This window comes from Vulpes vulpes, chromosome 7 (assembly GCF_048418805.1).
Source record: "Vulpes vulpes isolate BD-2025 chromosome 7, VulVul3, whole genome shotgun sequence".
NCBI classification, from domain to species: Eukaryota; Metazoa; Chordata; class Mammalia; order Carnivora; family Canidae; genus Vulpes; species Vulpes vulpes.
In genome coordinates this window covers 13,444,817-13,470,171 of record NC_132786.1, presented here as the reverse complement: position 1 = coordinate 13,470,171, position 25,355 = coordinate 13,444,817, and the positions used below count along the sequence as shown (strand labels likewise).

Here is a 25,355-nt window from a genome sequence, read left to right as displayed (position 1 = left end):
AGTACTGAAAAAGAATGAACCACAGAAAAGTAGCCCCTAAACTATGTAGAAGTTACCATCAGGTTCTTGACCATATCCTAAGATGTTTATGTAAAGAAAGGCAAGAGTATGGTAAACAGAGTAGAAAAGAGTCCTGGCAGACACTGAAGTTCCAACCCAGAATATAGAGACCTTGGTGAAAATCCTCAACATTGAATTGAAACCCAGAAAAACCATGTCCTGTGAGTAAAGACCATGCATAGGAGCAAGGGCTATATCCTAGGACTAAGGACAAAATTGGAATAGAACACTCTAACAAAGATTAAAATAAAGATAATCTGCTAGTAATACAAATTCTTCCAGAAAAAAACTAAACATTCTTTGAAGATAACATAATCCAGCCCTTCTACAATGTATCAAAACACCTTGTCTGGCATGTAAAATTAGGAGATAGGAAAAAAAAAAAAGTGACCAATAGTCAAGAGAGAAAGCAGACAGAAGCAGACCCAGAGATAATTCAGTAAATGGAGTTAACAGAAAAAGACTTCCAAATGATCATTATGTTAAAAATTACATGACATTAAAGGTAAAATCAATGAAAACATGGAGTATTTCAACACAGAATTAGGCTTTATTTTTATTTAAACTAAACATATTATTGGTTTCAGAGGTAGAGGTCAGTATTTCATCAGTCTTATATAACACCCAATGCTCATTACATCATGTGCCCTAAGGCTTAATGCCCCTCACCCAGTACCTTGTCCTCCCACCCTCCCCTCCAGCAACACTGAGTTTGTTTCCTATGATTAAGAGTCTCTTATGGTTTGTCTACCTCTCTGATTTTGTCTTATTTTTTCCCCTCTTCCTCTATGATCCTGTTTCCTAGTTCCACGTATAAATGAGATCATATGATAATTGTCTTTCTCTGATTGATTTATTTTGCTTAGCATAATATCCTCTAGTTCCTGTCACATCATTGCAAATGACAAGATTTTTTTTTTTTTTTTGGTGGCTAATAGTAGTATTCCATTGTATTTCTATAGCAAATCTTTATCCATTCATCTGTCAATGGACGTTTGGGCTCTTTACATAGTTGGCTATCGTGGACATTGCTGCTATAAACATTGGGATGCAGGTGCCCCTTTGAATGACTAAATGTGTATCTTTGTGGTAAATACCTAGTAGTGCAATTGCTGAATCATAAGGTAGTTCTATTTTCAACTTTTTGAGGAACCTCCATACTGTTTTTTGGAGTGGCTGCACCAGCGTGCATTTCCACCAATAGTGTATGAGGGTTCCCTTTTCTCTGCATCCTCACCAACATCTGTCATTTCCTGGCTTGTTAATTTAGCCATTCTGACAGGTGTGAGGTGGTATCTCATCATGGTTTTGATTTATATTTCCTTGATGCCGAGTGATGTTGAGCATTTTTTCATGTGTCTGTTGTCCGTTAGTATGTCTTCTTTGGAGAAATGGCTATTCATGTCTTCTGCCCATTTCTTGATTGGATTATTCTTTGGTGATTGAGTCTGATAAGTCATTTGCAAATATCTTCTCCCATTCTGTCGGTTGACTTTGTTTCGTCAACTGTTTCCATTGCTGTGCAAAAGCTGCTTATGTTGATGAAGTCCCAATAGTTCATTTTTGCCTTTGTTTCCCTTGCTTTTGGAGATGTGTCTAGCAGAAGTTGCTAGTAATACAAATTACTTACTTACAGCAAGAAGTTGCTGTAGTCAGGTCATAAAGGTTGCTGCCTGAGTTCTCCTCTAGGATTTTGATGGATTCCTGTCTCACATATAAGTCTTTCATCCATGTTGAGTCTATTTTTGTGTATGGTGTGAGGAAATAGTACGGTTTCACTCTTCTGCATGTGGCTGTCCAATTTTCCCAACACTGTTTATTGAAGAGACTTTTTTAGGATACTCTTTCCTGCTTTGTCAGAGATTACTTGACCATAGAGCTGAGGATCCATTTCTGGGTTCTATATTGATCTATGTGTCTGTTTTTGTGCCAGTACCACATTGTCTTGATGATTACAGAGCTCGAAGTCTGGAATTGTGATGCCACTGGTTTTGGTTTTCTTTTTCAACATTCCTTTGGTTATTCAGGGTCTTTTCTGGTTCCATACAAATTTTAGGATTATTTGTTCCAACTCTGTGAAATAAGTTGATGGTATTTTGATAGAGATCGCATTGAACATATAGATTGCTCTAGGTAGCAAAGACATTTTAACAATTTTGTTCTTCCAATGAGAATTAGGCTTTAAGAAAGAATCAAATTGACATACTATATCTGAAATTAATCATTCATTACATAGGTTTAACAACAGGCTAGAAAGAACAGAAGACCAAATAAGTTTTAAGACTGGTCAACTGGAGCTATCTAGAATAAAACTTAGAAACTTTAAAAAAAAAAAAAAAAAGGCCAGAATAGAGGGTAAGAGACACTCAGGATATGGAGTCTCTAACTCTTAATGTGTAACAGTTCCAGAAGGAGAAAAGTAAAGAGAATGAGGTAAGCAATATTTGAAGAAATCTGAAGTGAAGCTCAGCAGAGTTTAAGCAGGATAAATACAAAGAAAACCATACCTAAACACATCATAGTCAAGCTGGTAAAAACCAAAGATAAAAGAAAAATTGTAACAGCAGCTAGAGGGTGGGGGGAAGCTACATTTCATACAAGTGAAAAACTGTAAGAATTGGATCTGATTTCTTTACAGAAACTATTGAAACCAGAGGAAAATGGAATTGCAAACTGAAAGGAAACTGACAACCTGAAATTCTAGGTAAAAAAAAAAAAAAAAATCCTTTAGGGACGCCTGGGTGCCTCAGCAGTTCAGCATCTGCCTTAGGCTCAGGGCGTGATCCCAGGGTTCAGGTATCGAGTCCCACATGGGGTTCCCTGCAGGGAGCCTGAGTCTCCCTCTGCCTGTGTCTCTGCCTCTCTCTGTGTCCCTCATGAATAAATAAATAAAATCTTTTTTTAAAAAATCCTTTAAAAAATCGAGGCCACTATGAAAGAGGAGGGCTGAGTATCTACTGTGACACCATCCTCTTGGCAAACATGACCCAGATTCTATATCATCTTTGAGTCCCCATACAGGGCAGCAGTGACATCTGAAGGAGCTGGGGTCCTGAAGTTGTCACCAATCTAGCTCAGGCAAAGGGCTTTCTAAGATGAAACAAACCATGAGAGACCCCTAACTCTGGGAAACGAACAAGGGGTAGCAGAAGGGGAGGTGGGTGGGGGGATGGGGTGACTGGGTGATGGGTGCTGAGGGGGGCACTTGGCGGGATGAGCCCTGGGTGTTATTCTATATGCTGGCAAATTGAACACCAATAAAAAATAAATTTATATTAAAAAAAAACACCCAGTGCTCATCACAAGTGCCCTCCTTAATGGCCATCACCTATTTAACCCACGCCCCACCTCCCCATCAGCAACCTCAGCTTGTTCTCTATAGTCAAGAGCCTGTTTCCTGGTTTCAAATAAATTATAAACAATTATCACTTGACTAAACATTGGCCATCTTCACCCCCTCACCTTTAAGCCTGGCAAGCGCCTCTATTCTCCACAATAACAGGTGGGCCAAACTCTGCCACCTGCAGGATCCCCCCACCGGTCTCTGCTGATTGTTCCTCCTAGAGCTAAAGGCTGTGTGGAGAAAATTGCTCATGGCAGCATCCTGGGTGATGGACAAGAGCGGCTCTGGGCCTCAGTCTGCTGGAGAGATACTAGGACAGTGAGATTCTGTAGAGGGAAACAGAGGATGGCAAATGCAGCTGAGAGAACAATATGCTTCCTCCAAAGAGGTAACCACAGGTCTTAAGATGACTCTGCGCTGACGATGGCAGCATGTGACAGAAGGAGCCTGGGTCGATGAGTCACCTCACCAAGAGCGCTTGGACTCCACTGCAGCAGAGCTCCACTGAAAAAAAACAGGAAATGTTAAGATACGAGCAGTTCTCCTGGATTCTTAACAGTGCAGACTCACCCCTCTGGTGAGTCCCTTCGCCCCTCCGACCCAGCTTGTCTGCACTGACCAGACACAGGCTCACACAAGCCTACAGGGAAGGGAGATCCTTGTGACCTTGACAAGTATTATCTGGCTTCGAACCTGCAGAAGGAAACTAACTCAGAAGAAGGAGGCTCACCCCAGAATATGGGCCCAGGAGTCCCGTACTACACACGTCTCCCCATGCATGCCGAGGAGGTAGGTTATAGCGCGCCGCTACTTGGATCCTCTAGGTTTTGCATAGTGTCAGGTGGGGCCTACAGTGGCCAGAGCTTGTGGGTTAGTCTCCTCTAGCTGCGATTAGCGTGTTTATATTTCCCTCAGTGCACAATACAAAATGGACTGTGTGTGTGTGTGTGTGTGTGTGTGTGTAGCAGCAAAGTTGGGGTGTAGCATTTTAATCAACCAGGCCTCCCTTCTCTGCTTTACTGCTAGTCTGGCTTGGGTTGGAAGGCTCTAGTCTGTTTTAGACAGATAGTTGTGGTCCACCAGACACCAATAACAAGCAACAAGCTTCAGTGGCCCTGCAGCCATGAGCATCTCTGGACTACCACAAAAATATCTTTCCAGCTTGGTCCTAGAGCAGGGCTTGGTGGAAGTATCTGACTACTTGAGACCAAGCCCTTTGGGGTTTCCCTTCAGTATACGCTGCTCCGATTTTTTAAAAATTTTTAATAAGAAGCCACCATACTTTAAAGAATATGAAAGAGGTAGCCAAATGCTCTTCTGTCCTAGTTGAAGAACATTGTTATGTCAGTGAAAAGATTAAATGAGTTTATACAAGGCTGTGGATCTCTTGAATCACCTCTCGTAGAGGCCAGTCCTCTGAAGGTACAAACTGTTTGGCAGCACTTAAGAGAAATGTGAATAGGATGACCTCTTCACTTGAGGACCCAGGAGACCTCTCAAAAATGAATCAAAGAGTGAGCTCTCCAAACTGCCATGTTATTATGTGATAATGTCTGTTCTTTAAGAACAGACAAGATCCTGGCACCTGGGTGGCTGAGTTGATTAAGCATCTAACTCTTGGTTTCAGTTCAGGTCATGATCTCAGGATTGTGGGATCGAGCCCTGTGGCAGGCTTCGCACTCAGTGGGGAATCTGCTGGAGATTCTCTCTCTCCCTCTCCCTCTGCGCCTCCTCCACTTACTCCTGTGCGCAAACACAATATTCATTCTCAAATGAATAAACAAATAAATAAATGAACATATATGCTCAAAGAGGGATTGAAACCCTTCCAAGGAGCCCATAAAATCTCTGTGCTCAGGTGGTAAGTTTACCTACTCTTTAGAGAAAATCCCTCAGATGATGGCAACTCCTTTTTCCCAAAGGAAAAGAGGACAGTTAGGCCATGAATTCACAGGGACCCAGGGTCACATGCAGGTCTAACTCAGACATCAATGCAGCTGACCCCTGAACATCCACACCCACGGCAGGACATCTGCTTTTTTTCTCTTCAAAAGTAATTTAGATTTCAAGTCCACAATACATAACTATTATCTATAATCACCATGCTGTCCATTAGTCTCCAGAATCATCTGATAAACTGAAAGACTATATCATTTGATCAAATCTCCCCTTTTTCCCCTCAACCCAGCCTCTGATAAACTCAGCTATATTCTATGTTATTGTGGGTTTGATTTTTTTTTTTTTTTTTAGATTTCATACATGAGATCCTGCAGTATTAGTCTGTGTCTGGTTTATTTCACTTAGTATAATGTCCTCCAGTTTCATCCATGTTATTGCAAAAGCAGGATTTCTTTCTCATGGCTGAGTGATATCCCAATATATATAAGAATATAGATTATATAATATAGAATCATTTTCTTAATTAATCTGTCAGTTTGCTTAGAAAGTAGATCTCAAGTGTTACCACCCCGCAAAACATAAGTCAAGTGATGGATATATTAACTAACTTGATTGTAGTAATCATTCCACAATGTATATGTATATTCAATTATGTTATATACTTTAAATATATGCAAGATTTGTCAATCAGTACAGCTGGAAAAAAAAACATTAAAAAAGCAATTTAGATTTACCTCTGTTGAACACTTTAATTGCTGCTATTTTTTGTTTGCTCTTAATTGATGTTTAATAGAATTATAATGCCTGAGAGCATTTTTTAAATATAGGTGGGTTTAACTTAATTATGATACATTATTTTTCTTTCATTGAGTCCCCTAGAATGAAAGGATGTAAATATTGCATCTTTACTATTATTTAAACCATCATTGACAGTTTATAAAACCAGGCAGGCTATTTGAGGGAGGGGGTGGAGATTATTTCAATACATCATTAGAAATCTGTAAAAGTAGCTTAATATTTACCCAAGAAACTTTATTGGTAATATTAGTTTTAACACAATGAAAAACTGGAACAGTAAAGACATCAGAGTTAAACCTATCAGTATTTTTTATCAGTTCTAAATTCATAGATTAAGGGACTTGCAAGTTACAACCCTTTGTTTCTTATTTTGTAATTTTCTGAAATTTGTAATTTCTGATTTGTTCATGTATTCAACACTTAAATGTCCTTAGACTTTATTCAGTTAATTTGCAGGTTGGATTGGTGTTAAGTACATAGAAGTCCAAGCAAACAAAGAATTAAGGCAATTATCATCTTCAGGGAAGATTAACAGTTACATGGGGAAGGAAAAAAAAAAGTCACAATTTTTTAAGTAGGTTCCCCTACTGTGTGTTATATTTGCAGACCTTGAATACTGGTTTAAACAAAATCTTCAGGGGATCCCTGGGTGGCTCAGCGGTTTAGCACCTGCCTTTGGCCCAGGGTGCGAACCTGGAGTCCCAGGATCGAGTCCCACGTCAGGCTCCCGGCATGGAGCCTGCTTCTCTCTCTATCATAAAAAAATAAATCTTTAAAAATATAAATAAACAAAATCTTCATATACCCAGTTTGGAAGGAGGAGGAAGATAAGACCCGTTTGAGGCACATGGAGTCTGGGAGAAGAAATTAAATCTTCATCTGTTACAGTTGAGAGTCAATAGATTATGCCTGAAACTGGAAAACCAGGAGGGCCGGATACAAGCAGGTTAATTTTGAGAACTGACCTAAGGGATCCCGCTCAAACAGGTGCAACTATTTGCCTCTGGAGGAGAAGGGAGAGCTTGCGATTGCGGCTTTTCATGAGGAACTGCAGAGAACTGTGGGGTTCTTTTGAAACTATGGGCGTTATATTCAAACACATTTTTTAAAATGTTTTTCTGTCTCTTGTAGACTACATCACTGTGCTCACGGGCACTCCATTTTCACAGGAACTATTTTATCTAGATGTGCCAGAAAGTTAATTTTGTGTCTGCCTTGAAGGGCAGTATCACTAAGTATTTAGAAATCCTGCTTTTAATCTCCACGGGGGCCATCACTGTGCACCCAGCACCGGCACCCAGCACTCGGCACCCAGCACTCAGCACCCGCACATTAGCTCCAGTTTGCACTGTTTCCGTTTCACAGGTGGGACTCCGGCGCCGATGCTCAGCTCGGCGAGCTACTGTGCTGCCTGTAGCAGGGAGGCCCGACCCCAGAGCCTGCCTCTCTCCTAGCAGACCTCGGCTTTCTAGGGTCTGGGTTCAAGGGAACTGCACGGGGGAAGACATGGCCTGGGGAGGTGGGGGCTCCGGTTCGGCGCCCCGAGCCAGCTCTGCTCCCACCTGGACCTCGCGGCCGCGCCCGTGCGCCAGGACGCCCGCGGGGACGGGGGGGGGCCCCCAGCAGCGGCCCCGCGCCCACCTCCAGGGGGCCGAGCAGGTGCAGCGGGGCGCGGGGCGCGGGGCGGGCGTCGGGCTCGGCCGCAGCCTCAGGACGGCCCCTCCTCTGCGAAGTCACGAGCCCCCGGCGGCGGGGAAATGAAAGTGAAATCGGCGGGGGGCGGGGGCAGCGGCGGCACCACCGCTCCGGCTCGAGCGCCCCGAGCTCCCGCGGCGCACCGGCCCCCCCGCCGCCCCCGGCAGCGCGGCCCCGACCCCGCCCGGCCTCCTCGGAGCGTAAGTACCGGCCCCGCGGCCGCTCCGCCCCCCGCCCCCCCGCCCCGGGGCGCCGGGCCCCACCGCAGCCCCCGCAGCAGCGCCCACGGGCCGCCCCAGGCACAGGACGCGCCCCCCATCTCCCCGCTCGAGTCCGGCTGCTGCTTCTGTTTCCTGGATGGCTGACGGGGGCTCCCTCGGGGCGCACAGGCACAGGCGCACGCAGGGCTGCTGTGCTCCTCGCCGCTCCATCCCGCTCCATCCCCCCCCAGGCCGCGCCCAAGCCGAGCTGCAGCGGGTAGGACGACCCCGGGCCGCCCGCCCCTCTCCCCGGCCGGCGTCCCCCGCAGCCACGCCTGCCCTATCTTACCTCCCCGTGAAGGCCGTTTGCTGCGTTTCACTTTTGCAGAAACACGTGATTCTGGAACTATTTCTCACGCAGAAAGAGAACAACTGTCCATGGTGCCACCCCCCGGGGATGGGTGTCGCGGCCTCCCGCCGAGGCTCGACCATGCTTCCTTGGCTCTTCTCCAGTCCTGCCACCCAGGGCGGGTCTGGCCCGGCCTTCCTAGAGTCTGCAAGACTCCCATCGCCTTGACCTGCCGTAGTTGCCCTCCCGGTGGCAGGCACTCAAGTCCCTTCACACCTTTTGCCAGATTCTGTGCTGCGCATTCCTGTACAGGAATCATGGATCGCATCTCCGTGAACTCCTAAGTGGACTGAGTAGGCCGACAAGACAGGACCATGTTGAGGGGCTGCTGTGCGTATTGCCAGATGCCTCCTGGAAAGCTTGCATGAGTGTTTGACCACCATCTGTGCCACCCCCCCCACCCCCCCACCCCTCCCACCCCCCCACCCCCCCCACCCGTGACCGTGACCATAGGAACACGCCGGCTTCCCGCACACTCGCTGTCAGCCACTTTCACCTGCAGTTTGATAGGAAAACTCAGAGGTTATTTGACTTGGCATATCTTTGCTTATATTACCAAAGGTATAGACTTTTTTCATGTTAGCTCATGAGATCTAGTGATTTGTGCAAGAAGGTTCTGTATTTGGCCTTTCTCCTCTTGGCACGGAGCTCCCCAAACCCTTGGAATTTCCCAAGTGATAATAGAGAGACAACAGTGTCTTTAGTCATAACAAACTCCTTTCAACCATATCTGGATTTAGGTTGATGAGCTGAATTTTGACAAGTCCCTGCAGGCAGGGTTTGGTCACCAGGGGAGGCCACCTTAGGATTAGAGGGGAACTTCCTAGAGCCTCACCCCACAACCCTTGGGGAGGCAGGCTGGCTGGACATTTAGTCACCCACGCCCAGTGATGTCATCCTTCGAGCCAGGTCATGAAGCCTCCTCTGGAGGTGGGGAGGTGGCTCTCTTGGGACTAAGCCCTTTGCCCTTGGGACCTGGCACTCTCTTCGAGTGGATAGTGTCAGAATTCAGGTAAATAGGACACCAGCTAGTGTCACAGAGAATCACTCGGTGGAGGGAAGCTCCCACACATCTGGTAAAAGGTACCTACTTTGGCAGACCTCTTCTGAAACGTCTTCACATCTTTGTCCGTTTCTATGGGGGTTAATGTTTTCCTTATCTATTTGTATGAACAGCAGGTGTATTAGTAATATGGATCATTTCATGTTTATTGCAGATATTTGCCACACTCACCGACTTGTAACTTTATTATATTGCCTTTGCTATATGGAAATGTATCTTTGTAAGCAGTTAAATCTGTACTTTTGTCACTTTTTTGTGACTTCAGTTTGCTCTTAAGTTCAAAGTGCTCTTTCCCGTTTGCAAGTCAGATCTTGATTTTTTTCCAGATCTTTCCTTTCTGTCCTCAGTTCACATTTCACGCTTGGATTCACGTGAAATTTACTTTGATATGTGGCGTGAGATGAGGACTTAAACTAGTTTTGTTTTCAGTTAGCTCATCGATTGCTTTCGCACGGGTTAATGGAAAACCTTCCACTGGACTAGAATGCCACTTTTATCACATATTAACTATGAAGTTAGCATAGTTATGAACTATGTGTGGCTTTTCTGAGATCTTCTACTCTTGAGCTGTCCATCCTAGTACCCCGGGTCGGGGGGCAGATTACTACCATTCTGGAGGTTTGGGCCCAGTTTCCCCCATCTTTTCTAGGAATCTACCTGGGATCTGTATTACTTTAGTTCAGTTACTCTGGCCTGCTGTCGGCCTCAGAATGGTATATTTTCAAGTGATTTAATAAGTGTGACAGATACCTGCAAATTTAATCATCGAATACATGGACAGCACGTTCTCTTTAGCAACTGAGCTTGACGGGTGCTGTGCAGGCAGGGAACCAGGCCTTGGGCTGGGCCCCATGCAGCCCCACGTGTGGTGGCAGTCCACAGGGAATTCGGTTTGTCAGCCCAAACCTAGACTTCAACAGACTTTGGGAGGTGATCCCGAGATGCCCAGCGCTTTTGTGAGGAGAGTCACCTTCCATGTGGGTGGCAGCAGTAGGGGTGTGGGGGTGCTAACCGGGCAGAGGGCGGGAAGGAACAGCCCACGCCAGCCCTGAGACTGACGTTTCCTGAGCTTCCCAAATACTGGCCCCGAAGGCTGGAGGGGGAGGCCGCACAGCATCAGGACTCCATTTGGCAGGATTTGCTTTCTTGGAGTTCCTTGGGTGCATCTTGGAGCCCTTTTGGATGCATTACAAACTCGCCATGGAGCAACCGTGTGCTCCTGTGTGAGGATAGAGGTCAGGTTCCTGGGAACCTGGATCATCTCTCCAGCCAACTGTCTACAAACCTCTTGCAAAATTTAAGATCTAGGTCTTAGTGACTGTTCCTCTCTACCTCCTCCTCCTCTTGGGTGCAGCTACCTCCATTAAGGGAGGCCTTGGTGCTTCCCGCAGGGCTAGTTGGCAGCATGGGAGTGAGGTCACCCCAGGCCTCTGCCCTGCCTATGCCCTCAGCCTGCTGCCTGGGAGCCCAGCTCCCTGTGTGCACAGCGACAGGCGTTAACAGGACACTCAGAAGATTATACTCCGCACCTCTCACCCTGACCTACAAGGCCCTCAGTGACCTGGGTCCACTCACCCGCCAGGCCTCATCTCAGTCATGGGGCTGCAGCCACCCCGGCCCTGGAAATCGGCTCCTCTCCCAACCGTGTGTTTATGACAACTGCTATCTCTTCCTGGAAGGCTCTGCCCCTGGCCCCACTCAGGGTGGCTCTTTCTCACCCCTCAGGCCTCAAACCCAACATCTCCTCCACGTGCAGGCCTTCCCTGATCCACTGAGGGAGATGAATGGCTTCCTCCTGTCACCTTCACCTTTACTTCATCCTGTTTATTTCCTTCCCACATCGTTTTTAAAAATCACAATTATCTTTTTAAAAGTATACCATTGGCATTGGTCTCCCCAACGAGAAAGAAGGCAGGCTCGGTGAAGCCAGGCCCCTGGTTTGCCCCGATTGCCAGATTCCAGAAGGCCTACAGCAGAGGGAACCATCCAGAAGGTGCCATTAATGGGGTCAGAAGGTGGAACCCCGGGCCTCCTCAGTAGGAGGAGGGTGTGACTCTCCCTGGGGATTCGGGGAGAGGGCCCGGCAGGAGGACCACGAGCAGCCCTAGTCTCCAGGACTACTTGCCTCCAGACTGTGCCTCAGGTCCTGTGAACCCCAACCTCGGCCTCCCGCCAACTAGACTAGCAGGGGAGCGTCACCACAAGGACCAGATGGGAGGGGTCCGAGGTGCAGGCATGGACTCAGGGAGAAGAACCGTGTCTCCCTCTGAATTATTTTCCAGCCCTGCCTGCAGCTGGATCACCTGCTTGTGAGGGCTAGTACCTGGCAAAACAAATGAGCAGAAAGCAAATGAACATCAACAGAGCCACTGAGACGGGCCCTCTCGGTGTCACGGGGCTCTAGGGGCCCATGATTTTGACCCTACGGGGGGGTGGGGGGGTGGGGGGCAGCCTCGTGGTGTCCTAGTGTTTCTGCTGGTGAAGCTGCTTTTGTTTATGTGCAGAATCGAGCTGGCCTGGGGCCTGGAACCTGGGCGCTGCCCCCGCCCCCTCTGAACAGTAGGAACCCGGGCTCATATTTCAGCCAAAGGAAATATGACACATTTCCCCTTCTTCTTCCCTTTTATTTGTGTCAGAGCCACACCCAGACCATGACCACACTGCTCCTGTGTCCGGCCAGGGAGAGGAACCCGGCCGAGGCCTCTGCTCACCGCACAGTGCTCAGCTCGCCCAACCCTGTCCCACCCGTCCTCTGGCTCTATTCCCCCTGCAGGTCCTCCCCCTCTCTCTGCTCCTGCTGCACTCCCAGCCCCCTTCCTCCGCCTGCCCCCACCTTCCTTTTCACCCCAATCCCACGTAGGGACAGGATTCCCGCTCCCACCCCAGGCACAGGCCCGCGGCGCCTTCCAGAAGGGATGCAGGGGGGTGGGGGGGGGTGGGGGGGGTGGCGGCCGGCTCCGAGGCCCATGCGGACCCCACGACCCCAGCCCTGGCCTTCCCTTCTCTGACTTCCAGTTTCCTCTCAGTGATGACAGTGATGGAGCTAGTTCTTCCTAGATAACGCTCCCCGAGCCACACATCATCATCTCACTCAGTTCCTAGGACGCCTCCAGAACCGGTTCCAGTGGACTCGCTTTACGCTGACAATGCTGGGCCCTGGGAAGTGAAGTGAAGGACCGCAGCAGGTAAAGGGCAGACCTGGGACTTGAACCCAGAGCGCTGATTCCACATGTCTCCGGATGGCAGTGCCTGGCAGGCCTGCTGGCGGCTCCATGGACACAGGTCCGTAGTTGTTACAGCCTCCTGCCGGACGGGTGTCACTGTCCACTGGCCACGGGGGCTTGGGGACCTTCCCTGTGTGCTCCTCTGGAAAACAGAGATGAGAACCCTAAGAACCCAATGAGGCAGCACCTAGTACAGGCCCAGCCCAGGCCCGGCTCTCAGGGAACACCCAGGAGGGCTGCGGCCTGGTGTCAACTATGAATGAGCCTGCGATCCGGTTAGAGCTGGTGCTCAAGGCCTTCCACTGCCCAGAGAATTCCTGAAGCTTGCCCTCCTGCCCTCCCACTGCTGCCCCCTCCAGATGTCTGAAGCCATTAATGAAAAGGCCCCCGGAGGTGAACTTAGAACTGACAGCAACCTAGGGACCCACCTGTTTTCTCTTCCAAGCTTCTGTTCCGACACCAAAATGATACGATCCGGCCTCCACCAGGCAGCCCTGTAGGCCCTGGTGGCGACGGCTCGTGGCCGAGCCCTTGGCCTCCAAGGGCCCCGTACCTCGTGTGCTCTCACTGTGCGGCTCAGGTGACACATCCGAGAGAGAGGAGCATCTTGTAGAGGGCTCCCATCACATGGAAGAATGAGGGGCCAGAAGGAGGATGACCACCAGGACAGAGATGTAGATGGGGGAAAAAATAAAACACGGGAGGAGTCTGAGCAAGTCTGTGTGCCATTGGCAACATCCATCCAGTCATCCACATGTCACTGAAGAGACCTCGAGTGCCTACCGGGTGCCTGGTGCCGGGGCCAGAGCAGTAAAAGACAGATTTCTGGTAGATAAACGGCCAGCCGGCCGCAGACACCTAGGAATGGGCAGCGGATCAAATTCCTTGCCTCCACCCCACTGGGGCGAGTGAGGGGGGACAAGGAAAGGCTAAGGATGGTAGGTGGCAAAAGAGCTGTGGAGAGAGATCGGGAAGGGGGCCCCAGGGGTGCTGGCCACTGGGCCTGTTAAGGTTGAGGTGCTAACCAGGGCTGCACACGGAGCTCGGCAACACGTTCCAAGGGGACTAGAAGCCCCGCGTCTGGTGGACGAGCCACCGTCTGGCCTAAAGAGGTGCAGGGTTGCTCTGCGAGGCCACCGCGGGGCACGGCACGTGACAGGGGCATGCAGGGATGAATGAGGCACCTGGCAAGAGAGGTGCCAGGCTCTGGAGACCCTCTGGGTGCTGGATGTCATCAGACCCAGGGCAGGAAGAACAAATTGAAAAGAATGGACCAACGGAGGGGGGGTGGTGGGCTTGGTTGTTCTTACAGAAGACGGAGTAGAGGAGAAGGGGGTTTTGTGGGAGTCCCAGTCACTGGGACACGAGGAAAGGGTAGCATGGAAGGAAGGCTGTGATCTGCACAGTGATGGACGAGAATTCGTGCATGGGCGTGTGATGGATGCGTGTGTACGAGGGTCACAGAGGGAGGCAGCGAGCAGGGGAACAAGCGTACTAGGACAGCGTGGAAAGTGCCCTGGGATTCCGTGACCCGGCAGTGTGAGGCCCCCTCGGGCATCCTGAGAAGCAAGTGTCAGTGGCAAGAAATGAGGATCCACAACATCGAGCAAGAAATGAGGATCCACAATGTCCAGCGCAGTTACTTCTAGTCTTGCCGAATAAGGTCGGACAGCGGACCGCGTGCATTGGGCACCTGCGGAGTGGGATGCAAACACAGACTTCTGTGAGCCCGGCTGCGTCAAACAACGCTATGGAAGGAAGCGTGATGTCCGCAGTGGTGATTCCTACCGCCATCCAAAGTTATAGACGATTTTTAGTCATTCACAAATTTTTCTGTTTTTTTTTTGTTGTTGTTTGTTTGTTTGTTTACAATCAGCATCTACTGCTTTATTATAAACCGGAAAAAAGTTCAGCTAAAAAATAGCAGCGATTGAACAGCCTTCCCGGTTACCGTCCCAAGGATTGGAAAGCTCCCAGTGGCCAGAACGGGATTACTAGGATTGTTCAAAGCCACAAGAGCCAGGGCCAGGCCCTGAGGGCAGCAGAGAAGAGCGCCACGGGGCTTTCCAGCCAAACACCCGTTGGCTTCCAACGTTTAGACAAAGGAGCCACGACTGGCCTCCAGCCCTGTCCGCTGGTCCCAAGTCTCTCCAGGGGTCCGCAGCCACAGCTTTGCTGGCTTGTCAGGGTGGGTGTGTGACAAGGAGCAGGAGTGACTACAGGATGCCACAGGGCATTTTTCCTTCCTTCCCTCCCTCCCTCCCTCCCAAGCTCATTCATTCAAAAAAAGTTCCTAGTGTGTCTCAGGCACCATCCTGGGGATAAGGTGGATGGCAGAGGTGGTTGGGGGAAGTCAGCAGCATTGGAGCCAGACAGCAGGTGGGACCCCACAGTGGGTGGGCTGGGGAGCAGGCTCAGGGATGGGGCCACCCGCACCTTGCCGCTGAACAGAGCAGGGGTTCAGCACAGGGAGCAGGTGCATGTGGTGCCAGGTGGCCTTGACTGCAAGCTCCAGACCCCAGGAGCTGGTCCTGAACTCTCTGCCTGTAAGGACCAGGGAGAAGGGACACTAGGGGCGACCTCCTCCTCCCCCTGCGCCGCTCCCCGCTCCCGGGCTTCCCAGCTCCATCTTTCTTTAGTGCAGCCTCCACTGAAGACCTCCCAAAGGGCAGCTGGGAGAAAGAGAGGAAACCCCAGACAAAGGCCAGGAGCCCGCAAAGGGAGCCTCGGCCAGAGGCAGCTGCCACGGTCCCCCCTCTGGGGCCCCAAGCCTTTTGCATGGGGTGGGGGTGGGGGGCTCTGTCTTCAAGTCAAAAGTGCTTAATAATAGCGAGTTTTGGAACCCAGGTGGAATAGGCTTGGAACAGGGGCGATGAGAGGGAGCGTTCCTAGGAAGCCAGCCCGGCTCCTGCTCTGTCAGGCATAAGCAGCGGGGCCTAGTCAAACCTCGTTTCCTATCAAACCCTTGTTCAAATGGGGGTTCCAGCCTGGAAACCTGTTCCACACCCTGATACCTAAATCCACTAAAAACCACAGATACGGGTTCTTACAGGTGTTGGTTAAATATGCAGAACCATACAAACCCCTCCCTGCGGGGTCCGGGGGACACTGAAGACCCCTGAGGACCTGGGAGGCCTTGCTGTGCAGCACCAGCTCTCCAAGAACCTCCCGGCTACATTCAGACAGGGCCTCAGGCCTCCTGGGCTTCATTAATTCAGGCCTCCAAAGGGGGCAGTGAGGGGGCGGGGAGGACAGGCCCCTCACACTTCCACTGCAGGGCCTCCCTGCCCAGCTCCCCTGAAGAAGCCATGGGCCCTGGTCGTCGCAGCCTGCGTCCCCATGTGTCCACATCCTCATGAATCCGAAACCTCCTAAGGGGGCTCCGGCCTGGCCCCCAGGCAGCGTCCCCAGCTCTCTGCCTAAGGAGTTACTGAGAAATCTCATTGTTTGCACTTACTCAGGTCTCTGACGAGCCACCTGCTGAAGGGTGAAGGATTGTCCTCTGTGTGATGGTGTTAGGAGGTGCGGTCTCTGGGCGGTGACCAGGTTGACAGTTCCTTGTGAATGAAACCAGTGGCCCTGTTAGGCCCCAGGCTGCTCCCCTGTCCCTGCCACCAGGGGAGGACAATCCAAAGCTGTCCAGCTATGAAGCAAGGGTGGGTCTCCCAGCCACGCCGTGGGCTTGCCAGCCTTGGGAGCTGTCCCCTGCCGTCTGCAGCCTCTGGCTTGGTGGCCCCGGCGGCCCACATCCTGTCCCCTCATGAGTGTTCTTCTTCCCCGCCTGGGTACTTTGTTTGTGCAGAACAAATGAGGGATGTGGCCAGACGGCCCTTTCTTCCAGGCACCTGAGGGACAGGGAGGGGGCTGCTCCTTCCCGGGGTCCCTTCCGAGGGAGCCTCCCACCCCTGCTCACCCCAGGCCAGGACACCACTCTAGATTTTGTCCCCTGCACCTGGTGTCTAGTGAGGCTGGCAGCCGGGAGTTCCTGAGCATTCCAGAATGTCGGTGGCTGTTTTACTCCCATATTTTACAAATATGCAGACGACTGTTGTAGGGGCCAATTTAGGGAAGTCCTAGGAGTAAAAATGGAGTGAAAAGATTTTTCAGGTTTGATGAGGAAGGTGTATGCTATATGAGAGGGGCTACAGTTAAGTTTTCTGCAGACCGATTGGGCAATATGCAGTAAAATCACTAAAAAAATATTTCTACCTTGGACTCAGTGACCATACTCGTGGACACCTGGCCTAAGGCAAAGTCAGAACCGTAGGGCAGGACTGTGTTTATAATGGTGAAGAATGGAAACAAGTCAATCATGTGCTCATGAGCTATTATGCGGCCATTAATGTTTTTGAAGACCATTTAACAGCTTTGAGAAAGTTTCAGAATATTCAGTGAGAAAATCCTTGCGGTCAACCCTATAATTATTTAATGAAAACATCAGCACATAGGAAAAAACTACCGGTAGGGAATTAATAGTGGTTTTATGTATGTGGTGGGATAAGAGGCTCTTTTTTGTATTTCTTCTTTTAAAAAGTATTTTCCGAGATCCTGATAATTACCATCGTCCTCAGGGACACTTAAGAAAGTAGTGAGTATGACTGTGTGATTTCATGACCAAGTGGCGTCTTGTCTTCAGCGAGTCCTGACTCCCAGAGCAGGGCAGGTGAGCTCAGAGAGCAGTCTGCAGAGCTCCTCAACCCCAGCTCCTGTGAGCATGAGCTTCTGAGCTTCTAGAACCACCAGGGCCTGGCCCTAACCCTAGAAGGTCTGATTTGACTGCCTGGGTCCCATTGACGGTGGTTCTCACAGCCCCCGGGGGGCATGGCTGTGGCCCTGAGAACTGGGGACCCCTGTGCCTTCGGCCGTCCCCCAGCTCCTGGCCCCCAGGGACCAAGAGGCTCCTCCTTCACCCCTGACAAGCCCATCCTCGGAAGGACCTGAGAGACTCCCTCACGGATGTTTGCAGGGGCCTGCGGTTGAAAGGGCAGCGAGGTCTTTGTTCAGAGGGCAGGGGTCAGCCACAGGCACCCCCATCTGCCCCGGGCTGGACAGCGGAGGCCTCACTTTCCCGGACTCCCTGCTCCCTGCGCCTGGGAGGGCGGTCCACAGGCTCCTGGAATTCCAGAAGGGAGAACCTGAGCTTGTGAGGAGGCTGGGGGAGAGCCCGGGCGCTCACTGATGTGACTTCCCGCAGGTCCCCAGGAGGCAGCGGAGCACAGGGCAGGAGAAAATGGCCCTCCCGAGGCCCAGGAGGGGCAACCAGCTGCTCTTCCTGGGCATCATGTTAGTCACGGTGGTGGTCATCTCCCTGCTGTTCTACACTCTCCTCTGGAAGGCCGGCAACCTCACGGATTTGCCCAACCTCAGAATCGGCTTCTACAACTTCTGCCTGTGGAACGAGGGCACCGGCTCCCTCCAGTGTCACCAGTTCCCCGAGCTGGAGGCCCTGGGCGTGCCGCGGGCCGGCCTGGCCCTGGCCAGGCTGGGTGCATATGGGGCCCTGGTCTTCTCTCTCTTTGTCCCCCTGCCTCTGTTCCTGGCCTGGTGCAACGGTAACGACGGAGAATGGCAGCTGGCAGTGGGCTTCCTGGCCATGGCATCTGTGCTGCTGGCCAGTGGCCTGGGCCTCTTCCTCACCTATACGTGGAAGTGGGTCAGGCTCTCCCTCCTGGGGCCTGGGTTCCTGGCTCTGGGTGCTGCCCAGGCCTTGCTCGTCCTCCTGCTGATGGCCACGGTTGTGTTCCCTCGGAGGGCAGAGGACAAGAGCAAGCTTGACAGCTGCTAGTTCTGTCAAAAACATGATTGCCAGAGTTCAGTCTGAATCTCGCTCAGAGAAGGTGCCAGAAAACCGAGGGGCTGGTATGTCTTCTCAGCCTGTTTCATAGCAAATGCCGATCTCAAGCTCTAGCAGACGGGGCCCCTCCAGGGTGAAGGTGGGGTACCCCGGGTCAAGAAAGCCAGGAGGCAGCAATGGCAGGACAACCTGAGTGCAGGGTTGTCCGTCCTACGGGGCTTCTAGGGCTCTCAAGGACACCTCAAACCCGCATAGCTCACGGTCACAAGAAGTCCTGCTTCAATGCACTGATCTGAGCAGGCCGTTCTTACGTCATCCTCAGAATGACAGGAGATTCCTGTCACGAGGTCTGATTTCCAGGATAATCTGCCAAATGTCGAAGTTGAACCCAGTGAGGATTCATGGCTACAAATGGGGAACATTCTGAGAGAGAGAGAACAAGAGAGAGGGCCAAGAGTGCCTCGGCGTCTCCCTTGGGCCCTGGTGAGCAAGCTCCCCCTCTCCATGGTGGGTGTCATGGGATGGGCCCAGGGGTGACCCCTTGAGGGATTCACTCAAGACAGAAGCCATGGGCACAAACTGAGGCCTTGGTGGCTTTGAGGGTCTCCTGGACCTGAAACCAGACAAATCAGGGGGTCGGAGGGCAACTCCCTACTTGCACGTGACCCAGGCGAGCAGAACAGTCCCAGTGCACACGGAGACCGCATCCCTTCCCTTCTCCACCCAGAACTGGAAAGGACAGAAACACAACCTTGGCCTTGGGGAACTGTTTGTATTTCTCCACGCAGCGCACTGATGACCCCACACAGCAAAGGACTGCCTCGTCCCACGCCTGTCAAAAGCCGCACTGAATAAAGACAGAAATATGGACTCTGGGTGTCTGGTCCTTAAGAGTTTCCCGTGGGCTGCAGCCCCACTCGGGTTTCACGACTGCCCAGGGACCCAGGCGGAGCCAGCCAGGGAAGGAAGTGGGGGCGCGGGCCGGAGACCGGAGGCCTTCCAGTCAGGGCCCCAGGCAGAGGAGAGCATAGTGGCGCTGGGTGGGCAGCTGCCTCCAGGGCCGCTCGAGTCATGGAAACTAGGTCTAAAATAGGCCTCCTCCTTAAGCGGTAGGAATTCCAGTGAACTTCACCACCATACTCTCCCTCCTTTCAAGATTAGTAAGTTAACCCCTTGTTTCCAGTGGGTTTGACCCCATGTCTGCCTTTTCCCCAGGGCTGACCCTCCAGGTGGAGGAGGCGCAGTACAGAGTCCAGGGGAAGCGCATCCCAACAGGACAGCGCCCAGGGCTCAGAGCATCCGGGGCCTGCCTTCCAAGGAGGTCGGGGGAGGGAGGCCCCGACAGGCAGGGCCGGTGAGCCGGCTTCCCTCAGGCCCCAGCAGAAAGTCCTGGGAAGTGTGTCCTTTAGCTGAAAAATATTTCCCTGACATACTTCAGCATGTCCTCATCCTCGTCCTGGTCAGGGCTCGAGCGGCACGCAGAGTCAGGCCCCGCGGGTCCCTGCTGGGGGCCGAGGTCCTGAGTAGGGGCCTCCTTCCCATTGTCCTCATCCTCACTTCTACTCCCAGGGGAACTCGGGGCCCACGCTAAGCGGGCTGGGAACAGCTCTGGCTTATCGGCACCAGCCGGAGTCGCTGACTCCCAGGGCTCTTCCTGTTTCCGGGCCTGTGGAGTAGAAGAGACAACAGTGAAAACAGACATTGTGTTGTTTCCCGAAGGAATGTGCGGGTTTATCCATCATCAGCGAAGCAGAGCATGTGCAGAAGCCACCGTGAAGCCAGCGTGTGACCAGGTCAAGTGACCAGGTCAAGCGGCGCTCCTAAATCAGAGCCTCCCGTCCCCTCCCCTCCCCACCCCTGAGGAATACCAGGGTGGAAAAGAACACTAGGAAAACCGTATCTGGAAAGGCAGGGGTGACAGGAAGGAGCACGGGACACAAAACTTGAGTGCGGGCCTTGGGTCTGTCACTTGCTGGCTGTGTCACTATGGGAAAAGGCCTGGGCCTCAATTCCTTTATCTGTAAAATGGGGATAATATCTGAAATAACCATCGCCAGGTGACGGCAAGGATTCAGTGAGCCAATATATACAGAAGTACCCAGTCAACATACACACAACGCTACAGTGGTACAACCACTATTTGCTTCAGGAGCCAAGAAACCTGGGTGGGGGCATTCGGCTAAGGAGTCACCTCACCCAACTGAGACCCCACCAAGAACATAAGCATCTAAAGGCTCCCCATTGCCTCCAGCTACCAGCCCAGTCACGCCAGGGACAGCTGCCCTCCCTCCCACGGCCACTCCCGCCCCAGGTGTCCCACCCAAACACTGAGTCACATCTCACACAGGGAGAGGCCAAGGGGAGTGGGACCATGAGAGATGTGCTAGACACGGGACAGGTGGAAGACATGGGATGACAGGGGACGGGGTTCCCCGAGGCCACCTGAGAACGCAGGGCGTCTCTTTTGGTGCCATTAACCGAGGGCCCAGCGCAGTTTCTGGTCATGACTAAGAGCCACAGTGGACTTTACCTCAATCAGGATCCCCAGAGCAACGTCTACCATCTCGGCCTCACTCATGCAGTACGTAGTCCTCACTGCAGACAGTCTGAAAGGAAGGTATGGTGCTCAGATGGGGACAGGCGGGTCTCAGGTCTCACAAGGGGAAAGAGAAGGAGAGCAAGAGTCCCAGCCCAGGGCCCTCCCACCTGCCGCCACTGGAACAGGGTATGAGGGCCGCTCCTTGGAGCCCCTGGCCCCACACAACGGACTCCAGCGGGTCAGATGACAGGTTATCAGGCCGAGTCATGACCAAAACCCACCTGCACCCATGGCCACTATAAAGCAGGACCCAGCAGGTCTGAAGGAAGGTGGGTCAGTAAGAAGAGCCAGGGAGAGGAGCACTGAGTGCCGGGCCTAGGAGGATGTAGGGACGCTCCCTCCCCGGTGGGCTGAGGACTCCCCCAAACCACTATCATTCAGCTGATTTCATGCTGCTCCAGTGACTGCTGCTCATCTGTTCCCGATCTTCCTGCAGGCAGACTGGCCCCTGGTCCACTGAACTTGACCACTTAACGGTCACAATGCTTGTTGCAAATGAAGATACCAGCATCTTGGACAACTGGTATCTGAGAGTTTGGCTACTGCGCATTAGCCAGAAAGGGAGTGTTGCCTGGGAGCTGACATCTGAGGCCTGGCCGGGGAGCTGCACCAGCACCCTGCGGAGGCATCTGGGGCCTGGGACCCTGGAACACCCACCACCTCCTGCTCCCCCAGCACCGGAAGGTTCAGCCCCAGCAAGTGTGATGCCCACAAAACCTCCCTCCTCCTGTTTCCCCAGGTCCCCAACCAGAAGTTGCCCCACCTTGCTGCAGCAGCTCCCTGCACTGCCCTCTTTGGCTTGGGGGTCTCCTGGGTTGTCATCCATGCGGGAAGGACCCTCTTCTTATCCCCGGATTTTACAGCTTCCATCTCTCTTTTCTTTCCTGAAGTCAGAGCCCAGGCTTAATGACTTGCTTTTCTAAATCAGGACAGCAAACCCCATTCTCATCACACCAGGAATTCCAGGTTTGTCCTGCATGGGAGTCATATCTTAATTCCTACAAAGAACAAAGTTTAGCGAATTCTAGTAAGTCAGAGTACTCCCAGCCATCAACTGTAATTACTGGTCAGGACAGGCCAGAGGTTAGCTGGGCAAAGAGCAGGGCCCAGATGCTGGCTGTTCCTGGGTGCCCAGCCTGCCCCACCCTTAAAGTATCTTCCATCCTCTCTCCCTCACCTCCCCAACTCCAGACCTGTCATTTCCTCGACCTTGGTGCAGTTACAGGGAACCCCAGGACCACTTTAATTCACCCACACTCCCTTAATCCAAAAGATTCATCTGACAGGCCAGATTCTAGCCCGCAGCAGGGATGGGGAGGAGGACAGGGATCCGGGAGAGGGGCAGGGATGGGGGAGGGGCAAAAGGGATGGGGGAGGGGTGGCAGGGACGGGAGGAGGGCCGGGGGAGGGGGTGGGGCCTGGGGAGGCCTGGCGTGGCCTCGGGGCACCCCCAAGCCCGGCCCCCGCACTCCCTGCGGCCTCTCCTCCCCCCCCCAAGACTCAGTCCCCGCCCCGGGCTCTCCCGGGTCCCAGGCTCCGCCTCCCACCCGCAGCGCAGGGCTCCGCCCAGGACCGCACTGGGGCAGAGGTCAGCCGAGACGGGCCGGAGCCCTCTCCCCGTCGTCACCGTTTATCGCTCACCTGGAAGGCGGGGTACCCCGTCAGGGGCTGCGAAGTGCGCAAGGTCGCAAGGAGGTTGGGCGCAGCCAGCGGGGCCCCGCAGCCTCTCGGCCGGCCCGACCCCGGCCTCACCCCGCCGGTCGGCGGCCGCGAGCCCGGGCTCCAGCGGCAGAGGCGAGCGAGCCCGCGCCCCGATCCCCGCGGACCCGCGCCGCCCGCCACGCCGGGGCCGGGAGCGGAGGGACGCGCGGGCACCTCCACCTCCACCGGGCGGGCGGAGGGAGGGCTGCCGGGCCGGGCTCGGGGACCGCGCGCTCCTCGGGCTCGGCCTCCCCGCCCCCGGGCTTCCGGGGCCTCCGGGCTTCCGGGCGGCGGGACCCGGGCGGCGGGACCCGGCCGGCCCTGCGCGCGCCCCCGCCGCCCCCCCGCCCCGGCCGCCCCTGCGCGCGCCCCCGCCGCCCCCCCGCCCCGGCCGCCCCGGCCGCCCCTGCGCGCGCCCCCCCGCCCCGGCCGCCCCCGCGCGCGCCCCCGCCGCCCCCGCGCGCCCCAGTCCCGGCCCCGCTTCGCCCGCGCGGGGACCTGCTCGCCGCCCGCAGGCAGCCGCCCCGCCCTGCCCCGGACTCCTGCGATTCGGGCGGACCCTACTCAGGCGGACCCTACCCGGGGCCCCTCTGAGCTCCTCGCTGGGCCCGGCCCTGGGGCTCCCCCGCCCCTCTGGGCCCCGGCGCAGCAGCCAGCGTCCAGCCGTTGGACCGGGACCCCAGCCCCCAACCCCGAGCGCCCTCACAGCGGGCGGCTCTCCTCACTCCCCGCCTTCCAGGGCGCGCGTGGTCACCCAGGTGGCCTTCAGCAGGCCTCCCGGAGCAGAGTGGAACCAGAGCCGCCCCCCTTGACCAGGCAACCCCCTTCTCCCTGCTGCGTTCACTGTCAAGCCCCATGGCTCTCCCCGACCAGGAGCCTATGGTATCTGACCCTGAAAAGAGCCTGCCTTGATGTTTTCAACAAGTGTCAAGAATAATGTTCTACTTAGTGGAATATTTTTTATAGTCCCCAAACATGGCTCCATTTGAGGTTTGCCAGTCAGACTTTACTGGAGTGTCAACTCCTGGGCCACCCCCACCCCCGAGTCGGAAATTAGGGTGAGAGGAAGAGGGTCTGCATTTTAAAAAAAAAGGAAAAAAAAAGCTCGGGATTCCCACAGGGACCAAGTCTGACTCTCCTTGCTGGGGGTACACATCCCAGGGAGAGAGGGCCCAGGGTAAGCCCCTTGGGTGCAGTAAAAGAAACGAAAGCCTCTGCTTAGATTTGCTATCTTAAAAGTAGGTGCCACTAACACTGAACATTCAGATCGGTGCAGGTGTTCCCTCGGCGGCTCCACAAAGCTCCCCAGGTGTCCTCGGTGCTTTGCGGTCAAGTTCAGCCTGGCCCCGGGACCTGCAGTGGACGCGTGGAGCTCGCATCCAGTTTAAGACGCACACTCAGCTTAGAGCAGGCTAAGGGGCCGGCAAAGGAGCCCCAGGGCAAGGCCGTGACAAGACATGTGAGCACAAGCTGTCACAGGTCAACCTTCCCCTGCTGCACTTGGAGCTGAAAGTATGATCAGAACCGACCGTCCAGCCCCCAAATGTGAGACCAGCCACTTGAAATGTGATTTCTAACACATCAGCCACGGGGATAATGACCCTCCAGCGGCTGGAGGCGCACAACAGGGGGGCTTGCAGACCCTGACCAGATGCTCTCCTCCCACTGTATGTGCAGCACTTTCACCCACTGGGCCGGGAAGGTTTAGCCCAGTCGAGGCTTCACGAGATCAATGGTTTCAAGTCACAGGGCCAAGCCGCGGCGCCCGGGGTCGTCTAGCTGCAGGCTGAACCTGGACTCCGCTTCATCTTTTCAGGAGGGCAGCACCCCGGGGGGCCTGCTGGTCTGGCTCCAGGGGCCTCTGCTCCCAAGCTGAGGCAGGACAAACCCAAGTCTAACCCAGGAAGCAGCATTTTGTTTTGTGAATAAAGGAACAGAAGACGCTTGTTCTTAGTGGAATCTCTCCTCCTCTCCGTGTCTGCCTAAAACCTCTTCCCAGGAGAGAGGAGGAACAGGAAGCCTTTGTACCTGAGTAGCTGCAGGGAGAGAAGCCCACGCAGGGGTAGGAACCCCAGGCTGTGGGACGCACACAGGCTGGAGTCAACTGCTTAAGTGCTTTGAAAGCCGTGCTCCCAAGTGCAGCGGAGCCGGCAAGCACAAAAAGCACAGACAGGTTGGGGGGCTGGTGAGGGGGCCCTCAGGCCGGGCTCTCAGGCAGCTGTGGCCAGAGGACCGAGGCACACCCACACCCAGCCCGTGGGCTTGGTACCTGAGGCTGCACCGGCTTGATGGCTTCCCCATGAGCTGCCCTTGCCCAAAAGAAGTGGGAGGAGTCTTGCTGGGGTCCCGGGCAGGTGCCCCGGCCAGCTCTTGTGAAGGACAGGGAAGTCTAAGTCTTGACGTGTTCTCCTGGAGGTCAAGAGCTCCTCCTGGAGGGGGGACAGGTGACAAAGGGGGGAGCACCAGGCGGCACTCAGGATGGAGTGAAGGCTGAGGAGAGACAGGCAGACAGGGGCAGGTCTGGCCACCTCCTTTTGCCAATTTCAAAAGATCAGAGGTTCCTGGGGTTT

The 25,355-nt window shown here is 53.5% G+C and overlaps 2 protein-coding genes across 19 annotated transcripts in view; one reads left to right on the top strand and one right to left on the bottom strand.

The window, feature by feature from the left end:
- Positions 1 to 25,355, bottom strand: part of CYREN (cell cycle regulator of NHEJ) — a 27,841-nt gene extending 2,486 nt beyond the window's left edge. The window contains exons 1-12 of one of the 16 annotated variants that reach the window (XR_012002462.1): positions 22,278 to 22,719; positions 21,848 to 21,968; positions 21,016 to 21,091; positions 20,381 to 20,503; positions 19,919 to 20,151; positions 19,237 to 19,332; positions 18,329 to 18,851; positions 16,149 to 16,764; positions 13,120 to 14,384; positions 8,345 to 12,833; positions 3,523 to 3,907; positions 591 to 2,133 (exon numbers count right to left, since the gene is read on the bottom strand). Coding sequence is in view for 2 of the 16 variants with exons in the window: in XM_072762987.1 (XP_072619088.1) it covers positions 19,891 to 20,151; positions 21,016 to 21,091; positions 21,848 to 21,968; positions 22,278 to 22,284 (465 nt within the window). In the remaining 14 variants the exon portion in view is untranslated. The other 15 variants (XR_012002465.1, XR_012002471.1, XR_012002463.1 and 12 more) reach the window with 15 other exon arrangements.
- TMEM140 (transmembrane protein 140) lies at positions 3,896 to 19,355 on the top strand. 3 transcript variants are annotated; one of them, XM_025984516.2, is made up of 2 exons: positions 3,896 to 4,192; positions 17,886 to 19,355. In XM_025984516.2, exons 1-2 carry the CDS (start codon positions 4,142 to 4,144, stop codon positions 18,474 to 18,476), a joined length of 642 nt encoding a protein of 213 aa, XP_025840301.2. In that variant the 5' UTR covers positions 3,896 to 4,141; the 3' UTR covers positions 18,477 to 19,355. The 3 variants fall into 3 exon arrangements, with proteins under 3 accessions (XP_025840301.2, XP_072619090.1, XP_025840302.2); XM_072762989.1 differs by lacking the exon at positions 3,896 to 4,192 and adding an exon at positions 7,498 to 7,995; XM_025984517.2 differs by lacking the exon at positions 3,896 to 4,192 and adding an exon at positions 9,360 to 9,487.